Genomic DNA, 21611 nt, shown 5'->3' with positions numbered 1-21611 from the left:
GGTTAACACTTAAAATTCAATGATTGTAATACATCATACCAAAAAGGAAAAAAAAAGATAAACCATACGATTATTTCAACAGACAAAGAAAAAGCATTCGACAAAATGTGACAATCTTTCCTGCTAGGAACAATACTCAACAAACTAGGAATAGGAGAAAACTTCCCCAACATGGTAAAAGAGTGTTTATGAAAAGCTCATAGTCAACATCATCTTTGATGGTTAAAAACTGAAATCTTTCCTCTAAGAGCACAGACAAGGAAAACTCTGCTGTTGCTGCTTCTATCCAACTTGTACCAGAGCTGTTGGCCAAGGTAATTGAGCAAGAAAAAGAAATAAAATGTCTCCAGGTTGGAAATGAAGAAGTAACACTACTCACAACTTAGATGATTACATATAGAAAAAATACCAGGGAACCCACCAAAAAGTGATTAGAACTAATAAACAGGCTAGCAGGAAGATCAATACACAAAAACCACTCATACTTCTACAATACTAGCAGCGAATAATCCAAAAATAAAATGAGAGTTAGCTCAAGTGTCCCCTCTTTCAGGTGGTTTTCCCTGACCTCTAGGGGTTCCTATGTCCCTCCATGGGGCTAACACAGCCTTCCCCCCAGGTAACACTGACCACACTAGCTTGTCACTGTCCCCCATCCTCACCAGCTCAGGCCCAGCACAGAGGGGCACCCAGGGAACCCCAAAGGAGGCACAGAATGTTGACTCTAGTGGTTGGTAGGGACTGCACTTGCCGGGAAGGCACAGAAAGCCAAAATATAGCCCTCTCCCCCCATACTGTATCCTCCCCAATCTGTAAGGAGACCTGGTGTGTCTGTTGGGGCGGGGGAAGCTGCAGTGTGAATGGATGGAACCCACTCCTCCTCACACTGCACCTGGGAGAAATTGGAGGGGAGGAGCTATGGGAATTTAGAGCCCCACTCTGGCTTGGCTCAGGGGCCAGGCAAGTATAGGCCCGTGAGAGCCTCACTCTTGCCTGACCGCAGTCTCTCTGTGGGCAGGATGAGGGCTCTTGGGTGGCCAGCCGGACCTTGGATGGGGAGGGTGGGTGGTGACAGAATTAGGCTGTGCTCAGCTTCACCTCCCCTAGGAATGTCCTCGTTTCAGGGACAGATGCCAATATGCTTAGCTCCTCTCCAGAGGACAGACCACCTGAGGGAAAACCCATCCCGATGTCCCTAAAGCCTCCCGCCCCACCCAGCTCTGCCCTGCACCAGTGCATGAGCTGGTCTGGCACCTGACCAAGAGCTGAGTGCCAGGCCGGGCTGGAACAGAAATGGGAAGGAAATGGTGGCTGAGGGTAGGGGTGATGACGGGCCATGTTGGCCAAAGTGACCACACAGCTTTTAGGGACTTTCAGTCCAGCTCAAAGACTCCAGCTCCACTGGTGCCTGGGAAAATTGAGGGGAGTCCCCAAGAAACACCCACACTCCTGGCCAGCCTGGTCTCCCTGGCCATCTCCCTCTAGGCTCGTGGTGTCACCCAGCACCCTGATGGTCAAAGTCCACTCACTCATCCCCTGTGCTCATCAGCAGGAAGCGTCAGTCCCTTCTTCTGCAGGAACAGACACAGCAGTGGAAGCCCCTTAGTGTGCTTCCGGGGGAGGGGGAGTGTCTGCTGAGCCCCCCCAGGTGGGACCTGTCATTTGAGTGCTCCAGGCCTGTGTTCAAATCCCACCAGGCCTGTCCAGGGAGCCTCTGCTTCCTCTCCTTTATAGTGGACACAGAGAGCCCTGTCCTCACAGCGGCCCAACACCCCTCAGGACATCTGTCTCTATGGAGGAGACCGAGGCCGCCCAGTGAGCTGGCGGCTGGGAGTGGCGCTCTGTTCCCTGCAGCTCCGATGACACGAATGTCAGCGGTAAGGTGGCTGGCCGACACGGTGGTGGCTGCTGGGCTCCGTGGGGCAGCACGCGGTCTTTGTGAGCAGGATGTGTACTAGGGATGGCAGACCCTCGGGCACTCTCTGGTCTCTGCTCTTCGCTCACCTGGGACCTTCTCTTCAAGCTGAGGTTAGTCCAGGTGCCCGGAGGCCTGAGGCGCAGGGAGGGGGGGCGAGCAGGTGGGTGACACTGCACTGGCCCACAGAGACAGCCCTCGTCGAGTTCCACCAATTGCCGCTTGGTGGATCACAACCCCCCCCATGTGGCTGTAAACCCCAAAGCATGTGGTCACCCCCCACCCGGCTCGCATGCACCCTGAGGCTCCACACCCTGTCAGAGTTGCAGGCAGTGTGCTCAGACGGGCTGTGCATGGGATCCACATGGCCCACATGCAGGGTATAGTGTGCGCACTAGCGTGTGCATGAGTGTGCACGGATATGAGCCTGTGCACGAGAGCTGAGCAGGGGACCTGGAGCCCAAGCTCCCATGGCTCTCCTCCTTCACACCTACAGACACAGCCCTGGCTGTGGTGAGGGAGCTGGCGCTTTGTGTGACCACAGTCAGGGTTCCTGTCAGTGGTGACCGGACCGGCCCCGAACTGCAGGGCACAGTGGGGCTGGGAGTCCCCGAATGCACGCAGCCACACGCACACCCACACACTCACACGCAGACCAATACGTGCATATGTACCCACTCAGAAACACATGCACGCACATGTACACACTCAAACACAGACCTGTACACACACAAATACACAGACACACATACAAGCAGACACATATGCACACACATACACACTCACACAGACCTGTACACACACAAATACACAGACACACATACAAGCAGACACATATGCACACACATACACACTCACACAGACCTATACACACACAGAGACATATACACACATGTACACACACAGAGGCACATATACACACACTTGGACACGTGCTCACGCACACTTGTTCTTAGACATACACTCATACACACACACACTCAAGCACACTATGTACTCAAATACATATCTCTGGACTCCCACTGGTACACACTCATTCACTCCCTCGTAAGCAGACGCACACACCTGGCCTCCAGAGGCTAATGAGACCCTTGTTGGGTGCCCCCCCGGCCCTGGGCTGGCAGCCCCAGCACAGGTCAGAAACATCACTGCCGCCACCCAGCCCTGCATGGGCCGGGGCCAAGTCCCACCTGATAGGTCCTTAAGTCCCACAGGCCCGGTGCTTTAGTCCTACTTTATAGACTAGAACAGCAGGGCTGGTAGAAGTGCACCGGGCACTCACTGTAGGCCAGTCTAGGTGCTTCTCACGGATCAGCCCATGTCATCATCCCAACACCCCCTGCTGTGTGCGTCAGCATCACCCCCACACCACTGATGAAGACATCGAGGGCCTGCAAGACTGAGTAACTCACCCAAAGCTACACAGTCAGTAAACACTGGGAGGTGGGGGTGGGCTTGCCAGGGACAGGCACTCCCCCAGCCTGGCATCCGGCAGGCCCTAGGGGCTGGTGGGCTCACAGCACCACACACATAGCCCATCCATTCTCCCCTCTCAGTTCCCTGCCTTCGTCTTCCCAGAATCTTTCTCCATAAGAGAATCAAAACCAAAACCTCCTACAGAGGCCGGAAGCCGGTGACCAGCCATGACGGAGGGAAGGGGCATGAACCGGGGCTCATGAGGAGAGCCCCCCCAGCCCTTCATCTCCCTGCCAGAACCCCAAGCATATGCGCACACATACACACTCACACACCACCCCCCCACCGGGCACACACACAGGACCCAAAGGCTAGGCCAGTCCGCCAGCATATACAATGGGAAGGCGTACCCCAACCTGGGCCCCCAGCTCCCTGCCAGTTGCAGGCTGAGCAGCCCATGGTAGGGTGCAGTGGGGCTCCCACTGTGCCCCACCCAGCAATCAGGGCTCTCCTCAGAGCCTGTCAGCTCTGGAGTCCAGAGCTCAGCCTCCCATGCCGTTCTGGAAACACGGGGCCAGGGCCACCTCCCAAGCCCCCAGTCCATGGGTTGCCCCACTAACCTGAAGGCAGTGAGCCGGCACATGGCTCTGCTCCTGTCCGTGGATAGGCTAGGGGCAGGTGTCCTGAGGCCCCAGGAGGCCATGGGACTCAGGGGTCACAGGGCAGATTGGCAGCCTGCCTCCCCCAGGCAGGGGAGGCCTGATGCCCCGACATGTCCCTGAGCACTGCCGGGGTCCACAGCTCCCTCCTGCTGACGGCCGCCCGCTACCTCTGGGGCCTGCGGCTGCCCGGGCTTCCTCCCCATGCAACACTTCCTGTTGCCGGGTCCTCCCGACAGCCCCGGCTAGCCAGCACTTCCTGCCTTCTACCCTCTAAGGTCCAGAGGCCCAGCTGAGACTCAGGGCTGCACCTTGGCCTGATGGGGTTTAGCCGACCCTTCTCCCATCCCATATGGGGTCAGAGACCCAGTGCCCCAGGTCCCAGGGTGCCCTGGGAGGAAGCTCCCTGCTGGTCCTCCAGCATACACACTCCCATGGCCACCTTGGCTTCTCTCCAGCAAAACCGCAAAGCCCCTTCACAGCCAGACTCTGTCTCCTTGGCCCCAGAAACCCTGCCCCCCACCAAGAAGCCGGTGCTCACATCCCATGCAGGGAGCTCACTACCCCCACCTCTCTGCCCTTTGACACCAACATCGGACTGAGGAACTAGGTTCCCAGCGTAGGCGCAGGCATCTCCCTTCACCCTCCCTCCTTACTCTTCCACAGGCCAATTCCACTCTCCTGCCTGGCACAGCCTCTGTGCAGAGCTGAACTCACATGCCTCTAGTGGCTCACATCCCTCTCTGTGGCTCCGCCAGTGTCAGGACCTACCCCAGGTCCCACTTGGGCCTGTCCCAGGCCAATGCTGCCTCACCAAGGCGGCCTTCCTCCCCTGCCCAGACCCACAGCCAAGAAAGGGAGCGGCGGGGGCAAGGCCGGGCTGTTTGGTGCTGAGCCCCCACATCCCCTGCCTCTCCTCTCCCAAGCTGGGATCCCACAAAGGACAGGAGGCCAAAGGAAGGGGCACTCTGCGACGAAACCCACAGCAGGATCTGAGGGTTAGAGAGGCCAGACCATGGGGTCCCCAGGGAGTCGCTAACTGTCTCATCCAGTTAGTATCCTGGGGTATGCCCTGCACGATCGACCATGTTGGCACCTGGCCATCCCCTGCATAGTTGTCACCGGGGCTCTGGTGGAGGGCAGCTCCCAGGCTGGGGGGCCTCCACTCCCACTCTGTCCACAGATCCAGATCCCTGCCAAGCCTGTCATGCCCCCAGGGTCCAGTTTGGGGTCACAGACTGCCTGCTATCTCTTGGAGGGTAGGGAACTTAGACTTTGTGGCTGGGCACGGCCACCCTAGCCTCCCCAAGCCTGAGTCAGCCTCAGTGCCCACTGGTGGCCATGACAGACAGAGGCTTAGAGGTGGGCCTCTTCCCCTTGTTCCCCTTTGCAGTCTGCCCAGGGAGGAGAGAGGACCTCAGAGCAAGACACATTGGACACTCAGCTACCTCTATCCTGTGCTGGCCGTTTGGCCTCAACCTACTTAGCCCCTCTGAGCCTATTTCTCCGTCTGTGCAATGGGTGCTGAGGGCTGAGATAAAGTAGCAGGTGAGAAGCCCCTGGGTCATGATCCAGCCAAGACAAGGCAGGATGGCAGTTCTGGGCTGGAGTGGGGGCCTCTAAGGGCTATGGGTTGGAGGGGTGGTGGCAGGCCCAGCAGGTAGATTAGGGGATGACCTCAGGGGCAGGCAGGTCTGACAGAGGAGGTGAAGTTTGCTGGGAGGGACTGACTGGGGGGAGGAAGTCAAAAACAGGACAAGGGCTCAGAGCAACATCCAGGGTGGGCAACAAGGTGGCTGAGGCCCAGGGAGGCTGGGTGACAGGCGTGGGGGTGAGAACTGGCCAGGACAAGAACCAGGAGCCAACCAGCTCTCCCTGGGATGTACTGGCCCTCACTGGACAGGAAGAGAGATGGATGAGAAGGCCTAAGGTCAAGGCAGCAACTGGCGTCCCCATGGGGGTCAGATCCATGTTGGCCTCTTCTCCAGCCTTAGTGTCCCTATGGGAGCCCGAGGTCAGAGTTCTGGGCTACTCCACCTTTTCCCTGGGCCTCAGTTTCCCCACCTGCCCTCCTACCTCCTGAGGCAGCACTTGACCTTGCAGCAAATCACGCTATCATCTCTATTCCTGAAAACAGAGCGCTCTCCACTAATGGCAGCACCATGACCTTTTACAGGGTGTAGAAACAGCCATGGAACTGATCCCACACCAGCATCCAAGCAGCAACACGAGTGGGGCTGGGGCAGGGCTGGGGTCCCCACATCAGATGGCTCTGTCTTCTACCCCGCCCTCCCTAAATCGCAGCTCCTCCCCTCCCAAGGGCAAGCCCCTCAAAGTGCTGTCTTGGGGACCCCTCCACTTCCCCAGACTTAGGACTTACCACGGTGGGTGAGAGCCAGCCAGCAGGGCCAGGCAGGGGCCAAGGGTCAGCCTGAAAAAGGAAGAGAGAGGGAGAGCTTTCAGTCTGGCTTCCTGGGGTCCTCAGTCTGCTCAGGGGCAAGACCAACGTCCAACACCACAGCACCTCTGCAGCTGGGCATGGAGTAGGCCTCAGCGCTGTGCTCACAGCCACGAGGCTGGTCCTCTCTGCATCCCCACTGCTCACGAGGACATGACTGTTCAGGAGGACGGGGCCAGACCCGCGCTGCTCACGAGGACATGGCTGTTTGGGAGGATGGCACCGGCCAGGCTGACCGCAGACAGTGGAGGTGCGAGGAATGGGACCACGTCCCCAGGAACCCTAGCCCCGGCTCTCCTGTAGGCACCCTGGGCCCCCGTGCCCGCCCCGGGGCCCGCCTGCCACCTGCAGGGACAGTTCAGGCACTGAAGGTGTCAAGGAGGGCCTGCTGGGCTCAAGGAACGGTGGCTGGTGACCATACTGGGAAAAACCTCAAGATATCAAATAAGATGCTTCGTATCAGCTCCCCCTGCAGGGCCTGGGTCTGCCCAGAGCCAGGCCTAGGACCCCCAACCACACACCCACTCCTCTTTCTGGCCTGTCCCTTCTCTCCATACCTGGGGCTGAAAGCTGCCTTCCAGAGAAGGAAGCCACGATGATGTACCAGGTGGAGGGAGTGGGCGGTGTGGAGGGCAGGGCCCTGCTGGGGTCACCTGGTGTAATAGGCTAAATGGGGGTCACCAAAGAGCTGTGTCAAAGTCTTAGCCTCCAGAAACTATGAATGTGGCCTTATTTGGAAAAGGGACCTTTGTGTATGTCATTAAGGATCTCATCCAGGATTAGCCAGAAGTGCCCTCAATCCAACGGCACGTGTCCTTCTGAGAAGAGCAGACAGAGAAGATCATATAAAGCCCAACGGGCAGACTGAGGCGAGGGGGGCATAAGCCAGAGACGCCGCAGATGCAGATGCAGACGTCTGCAGCTACCAGGAGATGGAAACGGCAAGGAAGGAAGGGCCCTCTTCCAGAGCCTGGTCCTGGTGACACCTGGATCTGAGACTTTGGGGCTCCAGGACTCTGGGAGAGTAAATGTCTGTCGTTTAAAGCTCCCAGGTATGGGACTTTGTTAGGGCAGCCCTAGGAAACTATTACACATCAGCCCCCCACCCAAAAGTCCTTTCTCAGGACCAACTTCATCTCAAGTCCTAGGTGTGTCCTGCAGGGAGAGACCCAGTCTGGGAAGAGTCCCCCCCACCCCTGCCCCCCACCTCGTCTTGGGCATCCAGCTGGTTGCCCTCCTCCAGGCCGGACTCCCCCCAACACCCCCACCCTTCCCAAGCACAGGATTGGATGCCACCTCCAGCTCCCACCCATGAGATTTGCTAAGTCCACTCCTGCCTCAGCTTCTGGCCCACACCCTGGCCCAGCCCTTCCTTGGCACAAGTCCAAGTACTTGGGGTCCAGCCCTGCTTCCTGCCCCTGGCCTTTGTACCTTCATGCCCCATTCCCAGTATGTGCAATCTCTTCCACTCGCAGACTAATGCTCCCTCATCCTTTGAAAACAGAACCACCTAGAACAGCACACCCTTTGAAACCTCCAGGTCAGTGGCATAGCCTTATGCCCTCCCACGGATGTCCCCAGCCCTCCCCATCAGCCTGGCTCCCACCACATCCCAAGAGCCAGGTTGGTGCCTGGCCCACAGCAGGCCCAAAAAACAGATGGATGGACCAATAGGTTCAAAGTCACGTCTACTCACAGGGCCATCGCCCTGACATGGTCTAACTAGCACATGCCTAGACAGTCCCTCAGAGCTACAGCGAAGAACTGTGACCCAGAGCTAACTGGACCCTCGACAAGAACCAATGTCCAGGGTAGGCTACAGCCGAGGCCCACCTATGCCCAGGACCTCTTCTTGGGGAGATGACCACTGGCTGGCAAGCAGCCGGTGTTCAAGACCGACGACTGTGGAATGCAGAGCAAGTCACCAATCGGAGCCTGCCAGTGTCCCCAGAAAGACAGTGGTGTGCTCAGGTCTAGAAGGTCCCAGGAGTTTCTCAGGGCTACCCAAGGTAGAGGCAGGAAGCAGCCCAGCCACTCGTGTGTCCAAGGGCAAAGGAAATGAAGGGAAGGACAGAAAGAGGCCCCGTGCCCAGCTGCCCACATGGGCGCTGGGTTTCTGGGCCAAGCTAGGGGCAGGGCTGGGATTTCTGCTCTGGGACGCTTGGCGCCCAAGCTGTGTCCCCACAGAAGACCCTCTGCCTCCTGCCAACATTCCCAAGCTGGGCAGCAGGCATGGTGGGCACAGTGAGGGGCAGGCTGGGTCTGGGGGAAGTGCTAATTGGCGTTGTCTCTGGCCAAAGCCACACTCCTGCCTCGACTGAGAGCCTGCAGAGGCGGGTCAGGATTCACACTTCAGTTCATCAAAACATAGACAAGTTTGCACCTTTTAATCACTTGAGAAAAAATTCTCCAGAGCACTGATGTGTGGGCCCCATCTCTCCGCTACCCCCCCTGCTCCCGCCAAGTTCCCAGCCTGCTGCCCGCAGAGGCTGCCTGCCTCTCATCAGCCTTGTCCCAGAAGTGCTACCCCCGAGACAGGCCCTCAGTCCTGCCCACACCAGGGGATCCTGGGCTGCCCGGCAACCCCGGGGAGGCCGGAGAGCATCGCAGAGACCATACAGGTGTCCCTAGGGACTCTGAAACTTGTGGCCCACTTTGAGCCTCCGCTTCCTCCTCTGAGGAGTGGGGCTCATGGCTCTGGTGCAGTGTTGTCCCAAGGACCATCTGGCATGGCTGGTGAGGAGGGACACTCCAGGGGCCTCTGGTCACTGGCCTTTTGCTGGCAACTCCGTCAGCATGGTCATGCTGGAAAGGGGAGCATTCTGTCCAGCCATCCTCCTCAGAGCTGGGTGACACCTCCCCACCCCACCCCAACGGGTCTGGATCCTTGAGCACTCCAGACTCCTTGCCCACCTCCGGCCCCATTCCCAGCTGCACTCCTGTAGTGGTGGGAGCACACAAACACACACACACACACACACACACACACACACACACACACACTCTTTCTCTCTCTCTCTCAGGCCTCCAGCTACACTGGGACCCCTGCCCAGCGCCCAGGAGAGACTGCCCCTCCCTTCATCTCTCTCTCCAGCAGCTGGCAAGGACAGCCCCTCCCTGTGTTCATCTCTTGTGAGGTGTCTGGCACAAAGCAGGTGGGGCGGGTAGGAGGGCGGGGGAGGTGGTCTCTCTGTATGAACGCCTGAAAACCCACCCTGACTGGCTACGGGCCCCTGAGTCTTCATGGCACCTAGTTCAAGCGCTCATCTGCTGAATTAAACCCTTCGTCTTGTCTCAAGCACGCCGGGGGTCCTCTGGCTACATGACAGATGCCCAGTATGGGGGTTTTGGCGCCCACCAAACAGGGCCTGGACCCCTCCCAGAGGGACTTCTCCCAACCTGGTGCCCATCCCTGACAAGGCAGACATGAGGTCAGACCATGCCCCCTCACACCCTGAGAACCCGCTGGGCCATGCTGAGGCAGGTAAGGCTGCCCAGTGCCACCGCTGCCCTCCCAGGGGTCAAGGGGATGTGGTCAGCCAGGAGACCTGCAGAGCACCTTTGTCAGGAGACACGGAAACAGAGAGATCATCTCCTCTGAGGTCAGACACAAGCTAACTTCTGGCCAGATGAGGAACCAACAGAGAGTAAGACTTCCCCAAAGCTAGCGTGCTCCACCTCTGGCCTTCCTGGGCCACGGTGCTCAGGTCATGCCACACTGACTCTCTACACTAAGTAAGAAGTCCTGCTGCGGGGCGGAGAAGGCTCCAGAAGATGGTTCTGGTGCTGGAAGCTAGCCTGCCTCCCTAGCCAGACAGGGCCTGGCTCCTGCTCCCAGCCCCAGGCTGGCCTCCTTAGGAACGGAGTCTCCTGGGGACACCTCTCCCACACGCACATCCTGTGGGGACAGACACCCCAATTGCTGAAGCCAAGGCAGGGGGTCATTAAGGCTGGGATGCTTTCCTTCCTGTAGTCTCCTCTTGTTACAGAAGACCAAGTCAAGGGGCCAGGACAAGGGCCTGGAATGTCCACCCAGCACCGATGCATCAGCTCCAGGCCTACTCGGTCCCCAGCTGCTCAAGGGTAAACACTGCCCTGCTCTCCCTCGTGATGAAGTAGAGGCTAAGCCAGACTCATTGTGGCCACCCAGCTGGTGCTGCCCGTGGCACCCACACCACACAGCCTGGCACTTCCTGCCCAGGCTAGCCCTAAGGGGACAGAGGACCAGGAGCCCCAGAGCCTCCTCTCAGGAAGGACAGTGGGTCCCACCGAGCAGAAAATGTACCAGCCTAGAGGGCAACTGGAAGAGAGCTGGGGCTCTAGGCGGTATCGGGGCTCTGGGCAGGCTGCAGGACACGGGCTGGGACAGATGTGGGGTGCAGGTCCTTGTGGGACCTGTCCTTGAGGGCTCCGAGTCTGCTTGTTTTCAACTCACGTCCAAGGCCCAGGGGAGCTCAGCCAGGAGACACTCAGCCACAAGCTCCCACCCTCAGCCCTGCTCACCACTGCTAGTTCCCACAGGGGAAGGGGTCTGGAGCTCACCTCAGAACGAGGTCTGGTAAAAAGAAGAGCCCGAGGCCTCAGAGTCTCCACGGGGAACGGGGCTGTCCCGAGAGCTGCCGGGCTAAGAAGTGCAAGCAGGGCTGAGGCCAGGCACTCCGTGCTAGGGCTGTGTGGACAGACAGGTCCACACTCCAGCAGAGGTTCCAATGAAGGCAGTTAGGTATTCCGGGAATAGTATCTCCATTAGAAAGAGGGTCTCCGGGGCGCCTGGGTGGCTCAGTGGGTTAAAGCCTCTGCCTTCGGCTCAGGTCATGGTCCCAGGGTCCTGGGATCGAGCCCCACATCGGGCTCTCTGCTCAGCGGGAAGCCTGCTTCCTCCTCTCTCTGCCTGCCTCTCTGCCTCCTTGGGATCTCTGTCTGTCAAATAAATAAATAAAATATATATTTAAAAAAAAAAAAAAAGAAAAAAAGAAAGAGGGTCTCCTACAGAGCCATGAAGGAACCCCACTGGAGAGCTAAGAAAACACAGCAGGAAGATCCAGAGGATTGCCATTGTTGTCCATCACTGGGCTGGGCTGGGCTGGGTGGCAGTCACAGGGTCTGGTCCCTCCTCTACATAGCATTACCCCAGCCCCCAAGTTCTTCTGGTACTGGGGCAGAGGGAAACAGTCAGGGTACCCCTGCCAGTAAACACTGCACCCTTCACCCCAGGGTCCAAGCTGGACTCACCCTCCATCCGGGGCTTCCAACTGTTAGGGAGGCAGCCACTTGTGACTCACGTTCCTGTGACAAGCATTCCACCCAGACACAGTGACACATCAGCCCGCGAGTCCCAGAAGCAATCTTCCACATGAAGGAGGCAAGCAAGGAAATCACATGGAGGGTGTCACGGACAGGAAGCAACTTGTGCAAAGGGCCTGGGGTTGAGGTAGGAGGAGGCATGCACCTTCACACAGAAGGAACAAAAGCAGGCTCATTGCAGAGTTGTTTATCAGGGCCACCCGCTCAGCTGGGTGTGGATGAGATCTCAGACGTGCCCCCAGGGAGACCATCCAGGCCAGGGTCCTATTCAGGCCTAGGCTCCAGTCCTGTCTTCATTTATCTGCACTGGGGACTTGGTACAAGTCACTTCACACCTTAAGACTCACTTCCTCATTCCCCAAATGGACTGGATGCTAATGGCACCCTGAGGACCAAAGAAGACTGCTCACAGGGACCCCAACATAGGCACTAGGCCCAGCACTGGGTCTCAGCTTAGCCCAGATCTCAGCACCAGGGCAAGATGACAAGGGAACACTGGGGATACGGAGGCTGTGAAGCTTATGCTAGGGTTGGAAGGAAGGAGAGGAGGTGGCCAGAGAGATCTAGCCCCACTGTTCCTCACAGGAGCCAGAGGTCAGCCATGATGCGCACACCCTACAGACCCCTGCTGTGTGCCCGGCCCAGGCCAAGGCAGCTGCACCAGCCCTCCACAATGGCAGCCACTTGCCAAGGCATCTAGGGCTAGGCCACCAGGGACACAGCTGAGACCCTGCAGCGGTCAGCGGCCTCGGCTTCTCTGCCATCTGTCCTACTACCCATCTTTTAGTATCTTTCCTGCCACACAGGAGGAAACCATGGCACTCCTCAGCCCTTTACCCTTCAACGGGGCAGGGTTCCTGGGTCAGGGCAAAGAACACCAGAGCCCAGGGAGGCAGGTGGTGTAGCCCCCAATCTGGATCCTCTGACTGGGGATCTGACCACTGTGGGTCCCTGGAGCCCTCCTTCACCAGGAACCCCAGTTCACCATCTGTCCAATGGGGTTCTGGCCTCTCGCTCCCCCTGCCCCAGGCCAGAACCCAGGCCAGAACCCAGCCCCGGGGTCCACAGGAAAGTCCCTTCCCTTCTCCTGCTCTTTGCAGCCTTTCCCAGTGAGATCTTCTGTTTTAATCCACTTGCTGTTACCCTTTTATCCTGAATGCTAATGTTTTTAAGCTGTTTTCAGATCACTTTTGTCTTTGACACTATTGATTAGTTTTGACTGAGTTCTTTATCTTACTGCACTTTCTTCTGCTTTTGGTCACATTTTACTCAGTGGCCTCAGGAGGTGTCCCACCTGGGCGGGGTCTTGCCCACTCACTAGCTACCTCCTCGGGTTGCCCACAGAGAGGGGGGCACCGTGGTGACAGGCAAGCCCCGCCCCCCACCAGCCCAGGCTGTCCTGGACAGGGCCGGGGGCTGGGGGTGCGGAGACAGGCTGCAGCCACTCCCAGGCCTGGGCTCCTGAACAGAGACAGGGAGACAGGGAGACAGGGAGACAGGGACAGACCCAGAAGGGAGGGAGCTGGAGAGAGGGCACAGGAAGAGGAAAGAGAGAGGGGCAAAAGAGGGAAGGAGGATCAGGCCAGCCCCATCCCTACCCCCCTACCCCCCAGCAGAGGAACTGAGAGCAGCATGTTCCTCCTCTGCCTTGGGAACCCCGGGTCCCGGGCGCTGGATAAGATGACTCACGGCTGCTGGCTCCTGTCCGCCCCTCAGCGCAGGCCCACAAGGGAACGGGACTGTTCCCAGGCGCCCTCACACTGCCCCATTGTTCAGAGGCCCAGGGAGGAAAAAGTTCTGGCGAGGGCCCCAGGTTGGTGGGAAAAGGGGTCCGTCCCCAGTCTCCCCTGACCAGTGCGATCTAGGCCTCCATCGGGGGGATCTCCACCCAGCCATCCTGCTGTCCTCCACACTGTCCCCTTTCCAAGGCCAGTTGTCCTGTGAGATCCTGTACCCCAGGCACACCCTCCCATTCCCCCTTCTGGCTCTGAGTCCATGTCCCAGCCACAGCAGAGGGCAGGTTCTCAAAGGTGACTATAGTCAGGGTCAAGTTCAAGGTCCTTACCCAGCTGGTGCTCCACCACACTGCACACCTCAGCCTTCCCTTACTTCCTCTATCATCTCTACCTGACAAACTCCTGCCTGGTCTTCAGTCCCAGCTCAGATCACCCCAAAGCACTCCCTGATGCCCCACAGTCAGGCTGGGGGTTCTCAGAGCCAGCAGGTCTAGAAAAGAGGGTCTCAGGTGGGAGCTCACCCTGCTGCTGCCCAGGGCCAGGTCCTTCCTGAGGCATGGAAGGCTCCAGCCAGGCACCCAGACCCGTATGAGCCCAGAGCCAGAGCTCTCCCAGGCTGCCTGCCTCCTCCGCATCCTACCTCCTGTCCAAGAGCCTTGGAAAGCTTCACCAGATCCCCACAGGCCAAGTGCGTGCCTCGCCCTGCCCCTCGCGGTGGACAGAGCGGACACTCTGCTTTAGCACTCAGGCACGGAGGCTTCCACTCGTCAGCAGAGCAGGAACCAGGCTGTCGCGTGCCAGCACCCAAGGCCTCCTCCTGGCAGAAAAGCTGCCACGAGGCTGGGGCAGCCTGCCCTGAGGGGGAAGGGGGTACAGCAGGGGGGCCGAGTGCTACAGGAACACCCTCCCTTTCCCTAGGGAGACAGCCATGGGCTCACACCACTGTGGGCCAGAAAGGCTGGCAAAGAAGACTGGGGTGGGGGTGGGGTGTGGTCAGTACCCCAGGCCCCAGGGCTACCCCAGGCTTCACCCGCAGCCCTAGGGGTCCCTCAGCCTCACCCGCAGCCCCAGGGGTCCCTCAGCAGGGGGTCAGCGGACCCCTATCCCCACCACACACCTAGCCCTCCTGCAGGTCTAATCCCCCCGACACACAAGCTTCCTCATAGCCATGGCTGCAGGGAGCTGGGGGTCTGTGGGAGGGTCTCCAGACTCCAGTGAGCTTTGAAAATAGAAACCAAGCCCTGGGACGCCTGGGTGGCTCAGTGGGTTAAGCAGCTGCCTTCAGCTCAGGTCATGATCCCAGCATTCTGGGATCGAGTCCCACATTGGGCTACTTGCTCGGCAGGGAGCCTGCTTCTCCCTCTGCCTCTGCCTGCCTCTCTGTCTGCCATTGCTAGCTCTCTCGCTCACGCGCGCGCTCTCTCTCTCTCTCTGACAAATAAATAAATAAAATCTTAAAAAAAAAAAGAAACCAAGCTTTGCTCTCAATCCTCCCAAGCCTCGGGGCCTGACCTCTGCATTCCCTCTGCCTTCTCCAGGCCTCTCCTTTAGAGCTTGCACACCAATACTGTGATACTGTGTGGGACCCTTGGCCTGGCCCCTCCTGTCCCCTTCCTGCTCTCCCACCTCATGGATGCCCCCCATGGCACCTCCCATGCCAATCGTGGGTGTTGCCCACTAGCAGGGCCAGGACCAGGGGACCAGGCACTCAGGAGGGCTCCATGCAGGTCTCTGAGGGGTGCACGGCTCAACTCGGAGGCCACGGCTTGGGCTTCCCACGACCCAGCCCCCAAAGAGTGGCCCCACAGTGCCCAGCTGTGGGGAAGCTCAGCATGGGAGGGGCATCTCTTTCTCAACCCTCTTCCTTCTCTAGCAGCTTCCTGCCCGCGGTGGGCACAGCTCCCAATGACCACAACTTTGTACCCTCTGGTCATAGTCTCAGGAAAATGGGAAGACTGGTCTCAGAGAGTCCCTGCCCCGGGGGGCAAAGCTTCTGAGACCAGGTTCCCAGGACCCCTGACTGGGTCAGGTCTCAGAGATGGCAGACTCCATTCCTCACTCCATTGTGGACCCCTGGAGCTGAGGCCCCAGTGGGCAGCACCGGGGGCCTGCTCCCAGCCTGGGACTCCCTGTGCCCCATTACCAGACCAGAGACAGACCCCTGCCAGAAGGACCCCCCTTAGCTCGGTGTGGCAAGGAGCCGGCACTGGGGACCCCAGCCCTGGCCCACACCAGGCAGCAGTGTTGCTGTAAGGCCTCCCAGAGGAGCATTTCCTCCCTGAGCAGGACTTGGGAGAAGACAGGAGGCAAAGGGGAAGAGGGCTGTGTGGACCCCCGACACAGATAAGGTCCTGGGATAGGGTTTCGGGCAGGGTGCCGACAGCTGTAGCCTGTGCCTCTGGGCCCAGCATTGTCAGCTCTGAGAAGAGCTGGGCGCCTCAGCAGGAGGCCTTGGTGGTCTGACACCGCCGGTGGGGGCCCTGAAGCGCCCCCCAGCCACGTCACTACCAAGCGTCCTGCCCAGGACCAAGCGGCCACCCTGCATTCCTGGAGGATTTAGGCCTGACTGTGATGGCAGCAGGAAGCTATGTCCCATCCTAGGCGGAGGGGTAGGAGACGCAGCCCCTCTGTCCACCTAGCTTACCGCTGACCTGCGTGCCAGAGCCTGGCTTCCAGAGCTGTGTCTGCCCAGCCATCCGGAAACCCAGGGAGTCAGCACCAACTGCTCATCCCTTTCTGGCTCCAACTAGGAGAGGAAGGAGCTGGGTGAGGGAGGGACGTTCTTCAGGAGGCAAGGTAGGCACTGAGTTTCCTGCCACACCTCCCTCCCGCTCTGACACATGGCTGTCCTCCTCACACCTGTCTGCTCTGGGCTTCCGGGTCCTTCCTCACCGCCCTCCTATGGACAGCCATCCAACCCTGTCGGGCCCCATCTTGGGGACTGGCTCCCTAGGCCCAAAGACCAGGTTCCCACAATGGCCTACAGGTCTGGGGAGCCCAGGCTGGCTCCAATCTTGGCCCTAACATATGCCTCTAGGAAGGCAAGCCACATTTCCAGTGGAGCCCCAAGGACACTCCACCCCAGTCTCCCATCTGTCCTATGCTGGAGCCACTAGGAGCATCGGGACCCCACAGCGGGGGCAGGCTGGCTAGCTGGGCTGCGGGATTATAACGGGAACCTTTCAGCAAGGCTGTGGCACAACAAACATGATTATCTGATCGGCGACTCCGCCATGCTGAATGGCCGAGGACTTCCAAGATGATGGAGTGCATTTGTCTCAGACACTGAGCAGACAGTTAAATGTGGGCAGGTCTTAACAAGCCAAGTTCAAAGAGGGCCCAGCCCTGCCGGGTGCCACCTGCCTGTGGTGTTTCAGGCCTTTGGGAGTTTCTGGATATTCCGAAGTAGGACTTCCCACTGGGAGGGCCCACGTGCACCCTCACCCTCCTCTGGGCCAGGTCTATGTGGGCCCTGGCATTCAGACGTGGCCCTGTCCTTCGAGAGTTCACAGCTGCATGGTGGGAGCAGAGAGGTAATAGACTGCGTGGCGGGGGGTGGGGGAAGGGCAGAGTGGGCCAAGGGATGAGCGGGCCAAGGGCTGAGCTGCTCCCTGTGGCGTCTGTCTGCCTGTGAGTCTTGCCCTCCAACCTGTGGGTCTGTATACTCCAGAGGCCCACGCTGAGCCCTGGCCTGGTACCCAGAGCACCTGGCAGAGGGCTGGGAGGCAGTCCGTTCTGAAAGGCATCCAGCTCTGCTCCAAAGGCAGGAGCTGGCAAAGGGTGGCCAAGGCCCAGGCCCCTGGTCAGAGCCCCAAGTGGTGTGTGGGGCCAAAGCAAGGCCTCATCCTGGCATTTGGGGCCCCAAGGTCACCCTCTGACCTTTCCCTGCTTTGCTGGGAACAGCTAACCGTGAGGGCTAGGGGCTTAACTTGCTCTTCCCAGAGCTCAGGGCAGTGGGTGGGGCCCCAAGGGCAGTGTGAGGTGTAAGGACACATGGCCCTCTGAGCCTACCAGCAGGGATGCTGGATTCCAACATCGTTTCAGCCAAGGCCGAAGGAAGGATATCCTCAAAATGGAGCTGCAGGATCCAACTGGCCGCTGGGCCTGGGGGCACAGCCTCCATGGGGCCCCATAGGGAGGGCTCCTGGCCAGCATCTCCTGTGCTTTTCCCAAGGATGCCAGCCATTAGCACTGGTTTCACAAGGAGGGAACTAAAGCCTAGAGATAATCAGAGGCCGCTTCTGTGCAGGAAAGGAGGCTCCCCTCTGCTTCCTGATCTCTGCCAGCCCTGAGAAGCACCCTCCTCCTCCCAGAAGCCTGCCGGGCAGCTCAGCCCCCAACCCAGGGGAGCTCACACCATCACCGCACACACACCTCTGCCCGGGGCTGTCAGGCATCAGTTCTACCGACCCTGGGGCGGGACCTCACTCCCTCTGCAGGCTCCAGCAGGCAGGCACCCACACCCCACCCAGTGGCCTGGAACAGGCCTGCTTGGCAGCAGGCCATCCCCACCCTGGGCTCAGTAAGCGCACAATAAACATCTGATTCACAAGGAAACAGAGGGCACTTCTCAGAATTGGCGTGGGGCTGCAGGGGACAGGGGTGCGGATACCACAAGGGTGCCATGCCAGCTCCCCAGGCCCCACTGACCACCCCAGGACACCGCCCCCGGCAACCAAGTAAGCTTGTATCGTTCTAGGAGACCAGCCAGCAAAGAGTGCTGGAACCGAGCAGGCCCAGCCCATGTGGGCCAAGGGTCAGTCTGCACTGGACCCTGAACCAGGAGTAAAGGAAACACCAGTCCCGCCAGCAGGTTCCAGAATGGGCTGACCATTCAGGTGGCCTCAGGGCAGGAACCTCAGAATCTCTGGTGCCTGGGGAGACGGAAGGGGGAGACCTTTGTCACCTCAAGCACAGTGAGGGCCCTCCCCAAGGAGAGCCAGTCGGGCCTGGCCTTGCACTTGTATGGCTCCTAGAGTTCAGGGGAAGCTGGTGGAGCCTGGCGCCCAAGGCCAAAGCCTTCAGTGTGACCCCGAGCCAGTGGCTCCCACCACCTGAGGATCAGGAAGGAAGGATGATTCCTGAAGGAGGCTGAGAAGCAAGTCCATCCGTCTGTCTGGCAACCCCCTGTCTGTCCTCCCACACATGGGCCTGCAGGGGGTGCGGAGGAGGAGTTGGGGCAGCAAAGCCAGGCATGCCCTCCCGAGGTTACATAGAGACCAGAATGTTTTCCCCACCACCCCTGGGATGTAGGGGGCCTACAGCCAGTGAATGCCTGGGCAGGGCCATTGAGATACTGGCGAGGCCTTCTGGAGAGAGGCCACCAACCCTGGGGGAGGACTTGGGCATTCTGAGAGCCCCTCCCCCTGCCTCGCTGGCCCCTCTGCCCTTTCACCCACTGCCCGCATTGCCCCACCCATGTCCTCACCTTACCCGACGCACACCAGGCCACTCTGGTTAAACTGGTCTGCCACCCTCCTCACTGCTGGCCTCTGGCGCAGTCTGTCCCTGCCTCCATGGCGGTCACCGTGGCTAAGAAAGCAGCCTTCCTCCTGACTGCAAACCCTGTTTTGCCAGGACACCCGCAGCCCACCTCCCCCAGCCAGGCTGCCCAGCCAGGCTGCCCAGGCAGGCCCCACTACCTGGGGTTATTTAAGGACCACCTGTGCCTGGAACTGACTTAGGTCCCCAAGCCTGGACATCTCACCACAGAGTTTTAAGAACAGAAGCCAGGAGTACCCAAGCGGTTCCCAACCCTGACCACTCGGGACAGACTCAGGCCTTTGCCACAAGACCCTAGCGGGCGGGGACTAGGAGCTGGCCCTTTGACGCAGGACTCTGTGCCAGCATCCCCCCAACTCCCTAGCGGAGGTGGCCCAGCTGTCACCAGGCCTTTGGATATTCATCACCCCCCCAAAGGGTGGAGGCTCACTACCACAGGTTACAGATAAGGAAACCAAGACTTAGCAGCGAGAGATGTCCTAGCCAAGATCATACAGCTGGTGAGTGGGGGCGGCCAACTTCAAACGCAGGACCTAGCCCCTCTGTGACCAAGCTGGGCCACAGCACCTCTCTGTTTCCTCAGTCCCCCACTCTGTAGGGCCACATGCCTGCCTGCATCCATATCAGCAGACACATAGCAAGGCCTAACTCAGCACCTTGCTTCCCTCTGTCCATGTGAGCAAGAAGAGCCAAAGCAGGTTTGCATCCCCACTCACCTTCTGTCTGTCCCAGGCCAGCCTCCTTGGTGGGCTCTTCCCTGACTCTGCAGGCCTGAGGGGCTCCCTGAAACGGCCAGGACCCCATCATCACTCCTCTTCCCAGAGAGCTGACAAGGACTGGCCTAGACCATCTCTCCACCCTTCCTCCTGCTCCCTCTGCCCTGGGTGTACTCCAGTATGGGACCCAGAGCCAGGGAAGTGGGAGTAGGGAAGGGGAATTCGGCAGTCTTTACACCCCCAGGGCCACCATCCTGGCCCCCTGGCCCATCCGGCGAGGAGCCCCGGCTCCCAGGGGCCCCCTGCGTGGGTGTCCTGGGTAGAGGACACAGTGGCAAGGGATTCCAGGAGGAGATGGATCCCAGCCCCCCTCCTCTGCTTTTGGAGACCCTGGTCCAGAGAGGACAGGGGACTGATCCAGGGTCACACAGAGTCAGTGCTGAGCTGGACACGAACCAGGAATCCTGCTCCCACTCCAGGATTTGCCATGTCCCCTTGGACCTCTGACCATTGAGAAAATGTTCTCCCCATTTCATCATCATCGCCATCACTGCAAGGAACATCCCCAGAGCCCCCTCTGTGCCAGGGACTGGCTACACGCTTCCTGAGCAAGGTCACGTGTGTGTCACGCCCTCAGGCACCCGAACGGTCCCACAGAGAGCCCAGGCCAGGGCCAGGGCCACTTCAGGGACATTTTCCTCAGTGTGGCCATCTGGCCACAGGCACAGACATCACCAGCCTCAGCAGATGAACAAATGAAGGCAGAGAGGAGGTGAGGCACTCGTGGTCAGAGGGTGGCAGAGAGGGCAAGCTCCAGGCTGACACATGGCAGCAGGACTCTGTCCCTCAGCACTCTCAGAGGAAACACACTGTCAGTACCACTCACCAGGGGAAGCAAGGCCCAGGGCGGCAGGAAAGAGCTGGGCTGCTGGGAGGGACCCAGCCCACATGCCAGAGGCTGTCCCCAATCCCAAACTCTCCCATCCACTCTGCCCTCCCCTCTGACTCTCTGACACTCACTGCTCCCCCAAATAACACTCGCAGACTCCCCCAGGGCCGCGGGGCTATCAGTCACTCACACTTCAGTGTGAATCAGCTCCTACAGGCAGGTAGCTGTCCTCCTACCTTTGTTGAGCGCTGAAGGAAGGAAAGTTTGGATTACCAGGAGGAGGTGGGAGGAACCTCCCCACTCTGAGCCCTCAGAGACCCCGTCCTGTGGGTCGCACCGAGGTGGGAGGCTTTCAGCCCGCGAGCCCCAGGGGCCTAGGGAAGCGGGGGTGGAGGGTGGGGGCCGAAAGACATGAAGGACGTGGGACAGACCCGACGCAACCGCCCTCCACCCCTAGGCCTGTGGGGTACACCGAGCGCTGCCCCGAACCCACACACTTCCCCGGGCAGCGGTACCGAGGACGCTGGCCCCGGGGACCCCAGCCAGTCCGGAAAACGCCATCGCACCCCGCCCGGGCCTTACCCGCGAGGCTCTGCTCCTGGCCCGCGAGCCCTCCGTCTCCGCGGCGGCTCCCGGCTCCGCCGCCAGGCGCTCCCGCCCGCGGGGCCGGCAGCCAGGCTGCTCCGGCCGCCCGAGTCCGCCCCGTCGGCCTGGCTCCGCCCCGCCCCGCCCCGCCCCGCCCCGCCAACCTGGCCCTGCCTCCCCAGGCTCCGGGCCAAGCTCCCATCTGCTGCTCTGCCGCCGGAGGTCGCGACGGGGCGGGGCTTGGGACCTTGCGGTGCGAGGACCCCCCCCTTCTTTCCCCATCCCGCTCCCGGGGTGGAGAAGATAGGCGGTCACTTCGGGCGTGGGCACACCGTCCGTGCAGAGCACACAGTAGGTGCTCAGTAAATGCAGGCGAGTGAAGCGAGTGAACGAATGAGTAGCGTTTCTGATCTTGGGCCCGACCCTCCGGC

General features: G+C 59.7%; 1 protein-coding gene across 5 annotated transcripts in view; it reads right to left on the bottom strand.

The window, feature by feature from the left end:
- The window catches only part of SH3BP2 (SH3 domain binding protein 2), a 35585-nt gene extending 14285 nt beyond the window's left edge, over nt 1-21300 (bottom strand). The window contains exons 1-3 of one of the 5 annotated variants that reach the window (XM_045074955.1): nt 21178-21300; nt 19707-19773; nt 6371-6421 (exon numbers count right to left, since the gene is read on the bottom strand). Coding sequence is in view for 1 of the 5 variants with exons in the window: in XM_004772259.3 (XP_004772316.1) it covers nt 3952-4034 (83 nt within the window). In the remaining 4 variants the exon portion in view is untranslated. Of the gene's footprint in view, nt 1-3951; nt 4226-6370; nt 6422-10990; nt 11274-19706; nt 19774-21177 lie in introns of those variants that run through there. The other 4 variants (XM_004772262.2, XM_004772260.2, XM_004772261.3 and 1 more) reach the window with 4 other exon arrangements.
- Between the last annotated feature and the right edge of the window lie 311 nt (nt 21301-21611).

The sequence above is a fragment of the Mustela putorius genome, unplaced genomic scaffold (assembly GCF_011764305.1).
Source record: "Mustela putorius furo isolate JIRA1106 unplaced genomic scaffold, ASM1176430v1.1 tig00000083_pilon_pilon_pilon, whole genome shotgun sequence".
NCBI classification, from domain to species: Eukaryota; Metazoa; Chordata; class Mammalia; order Carnivora; family Mustelidae; genus Mustela; species Mustela putorius.
This window is presented reverse-complemented; position numbering and strand designations above follow the sequence as displayed.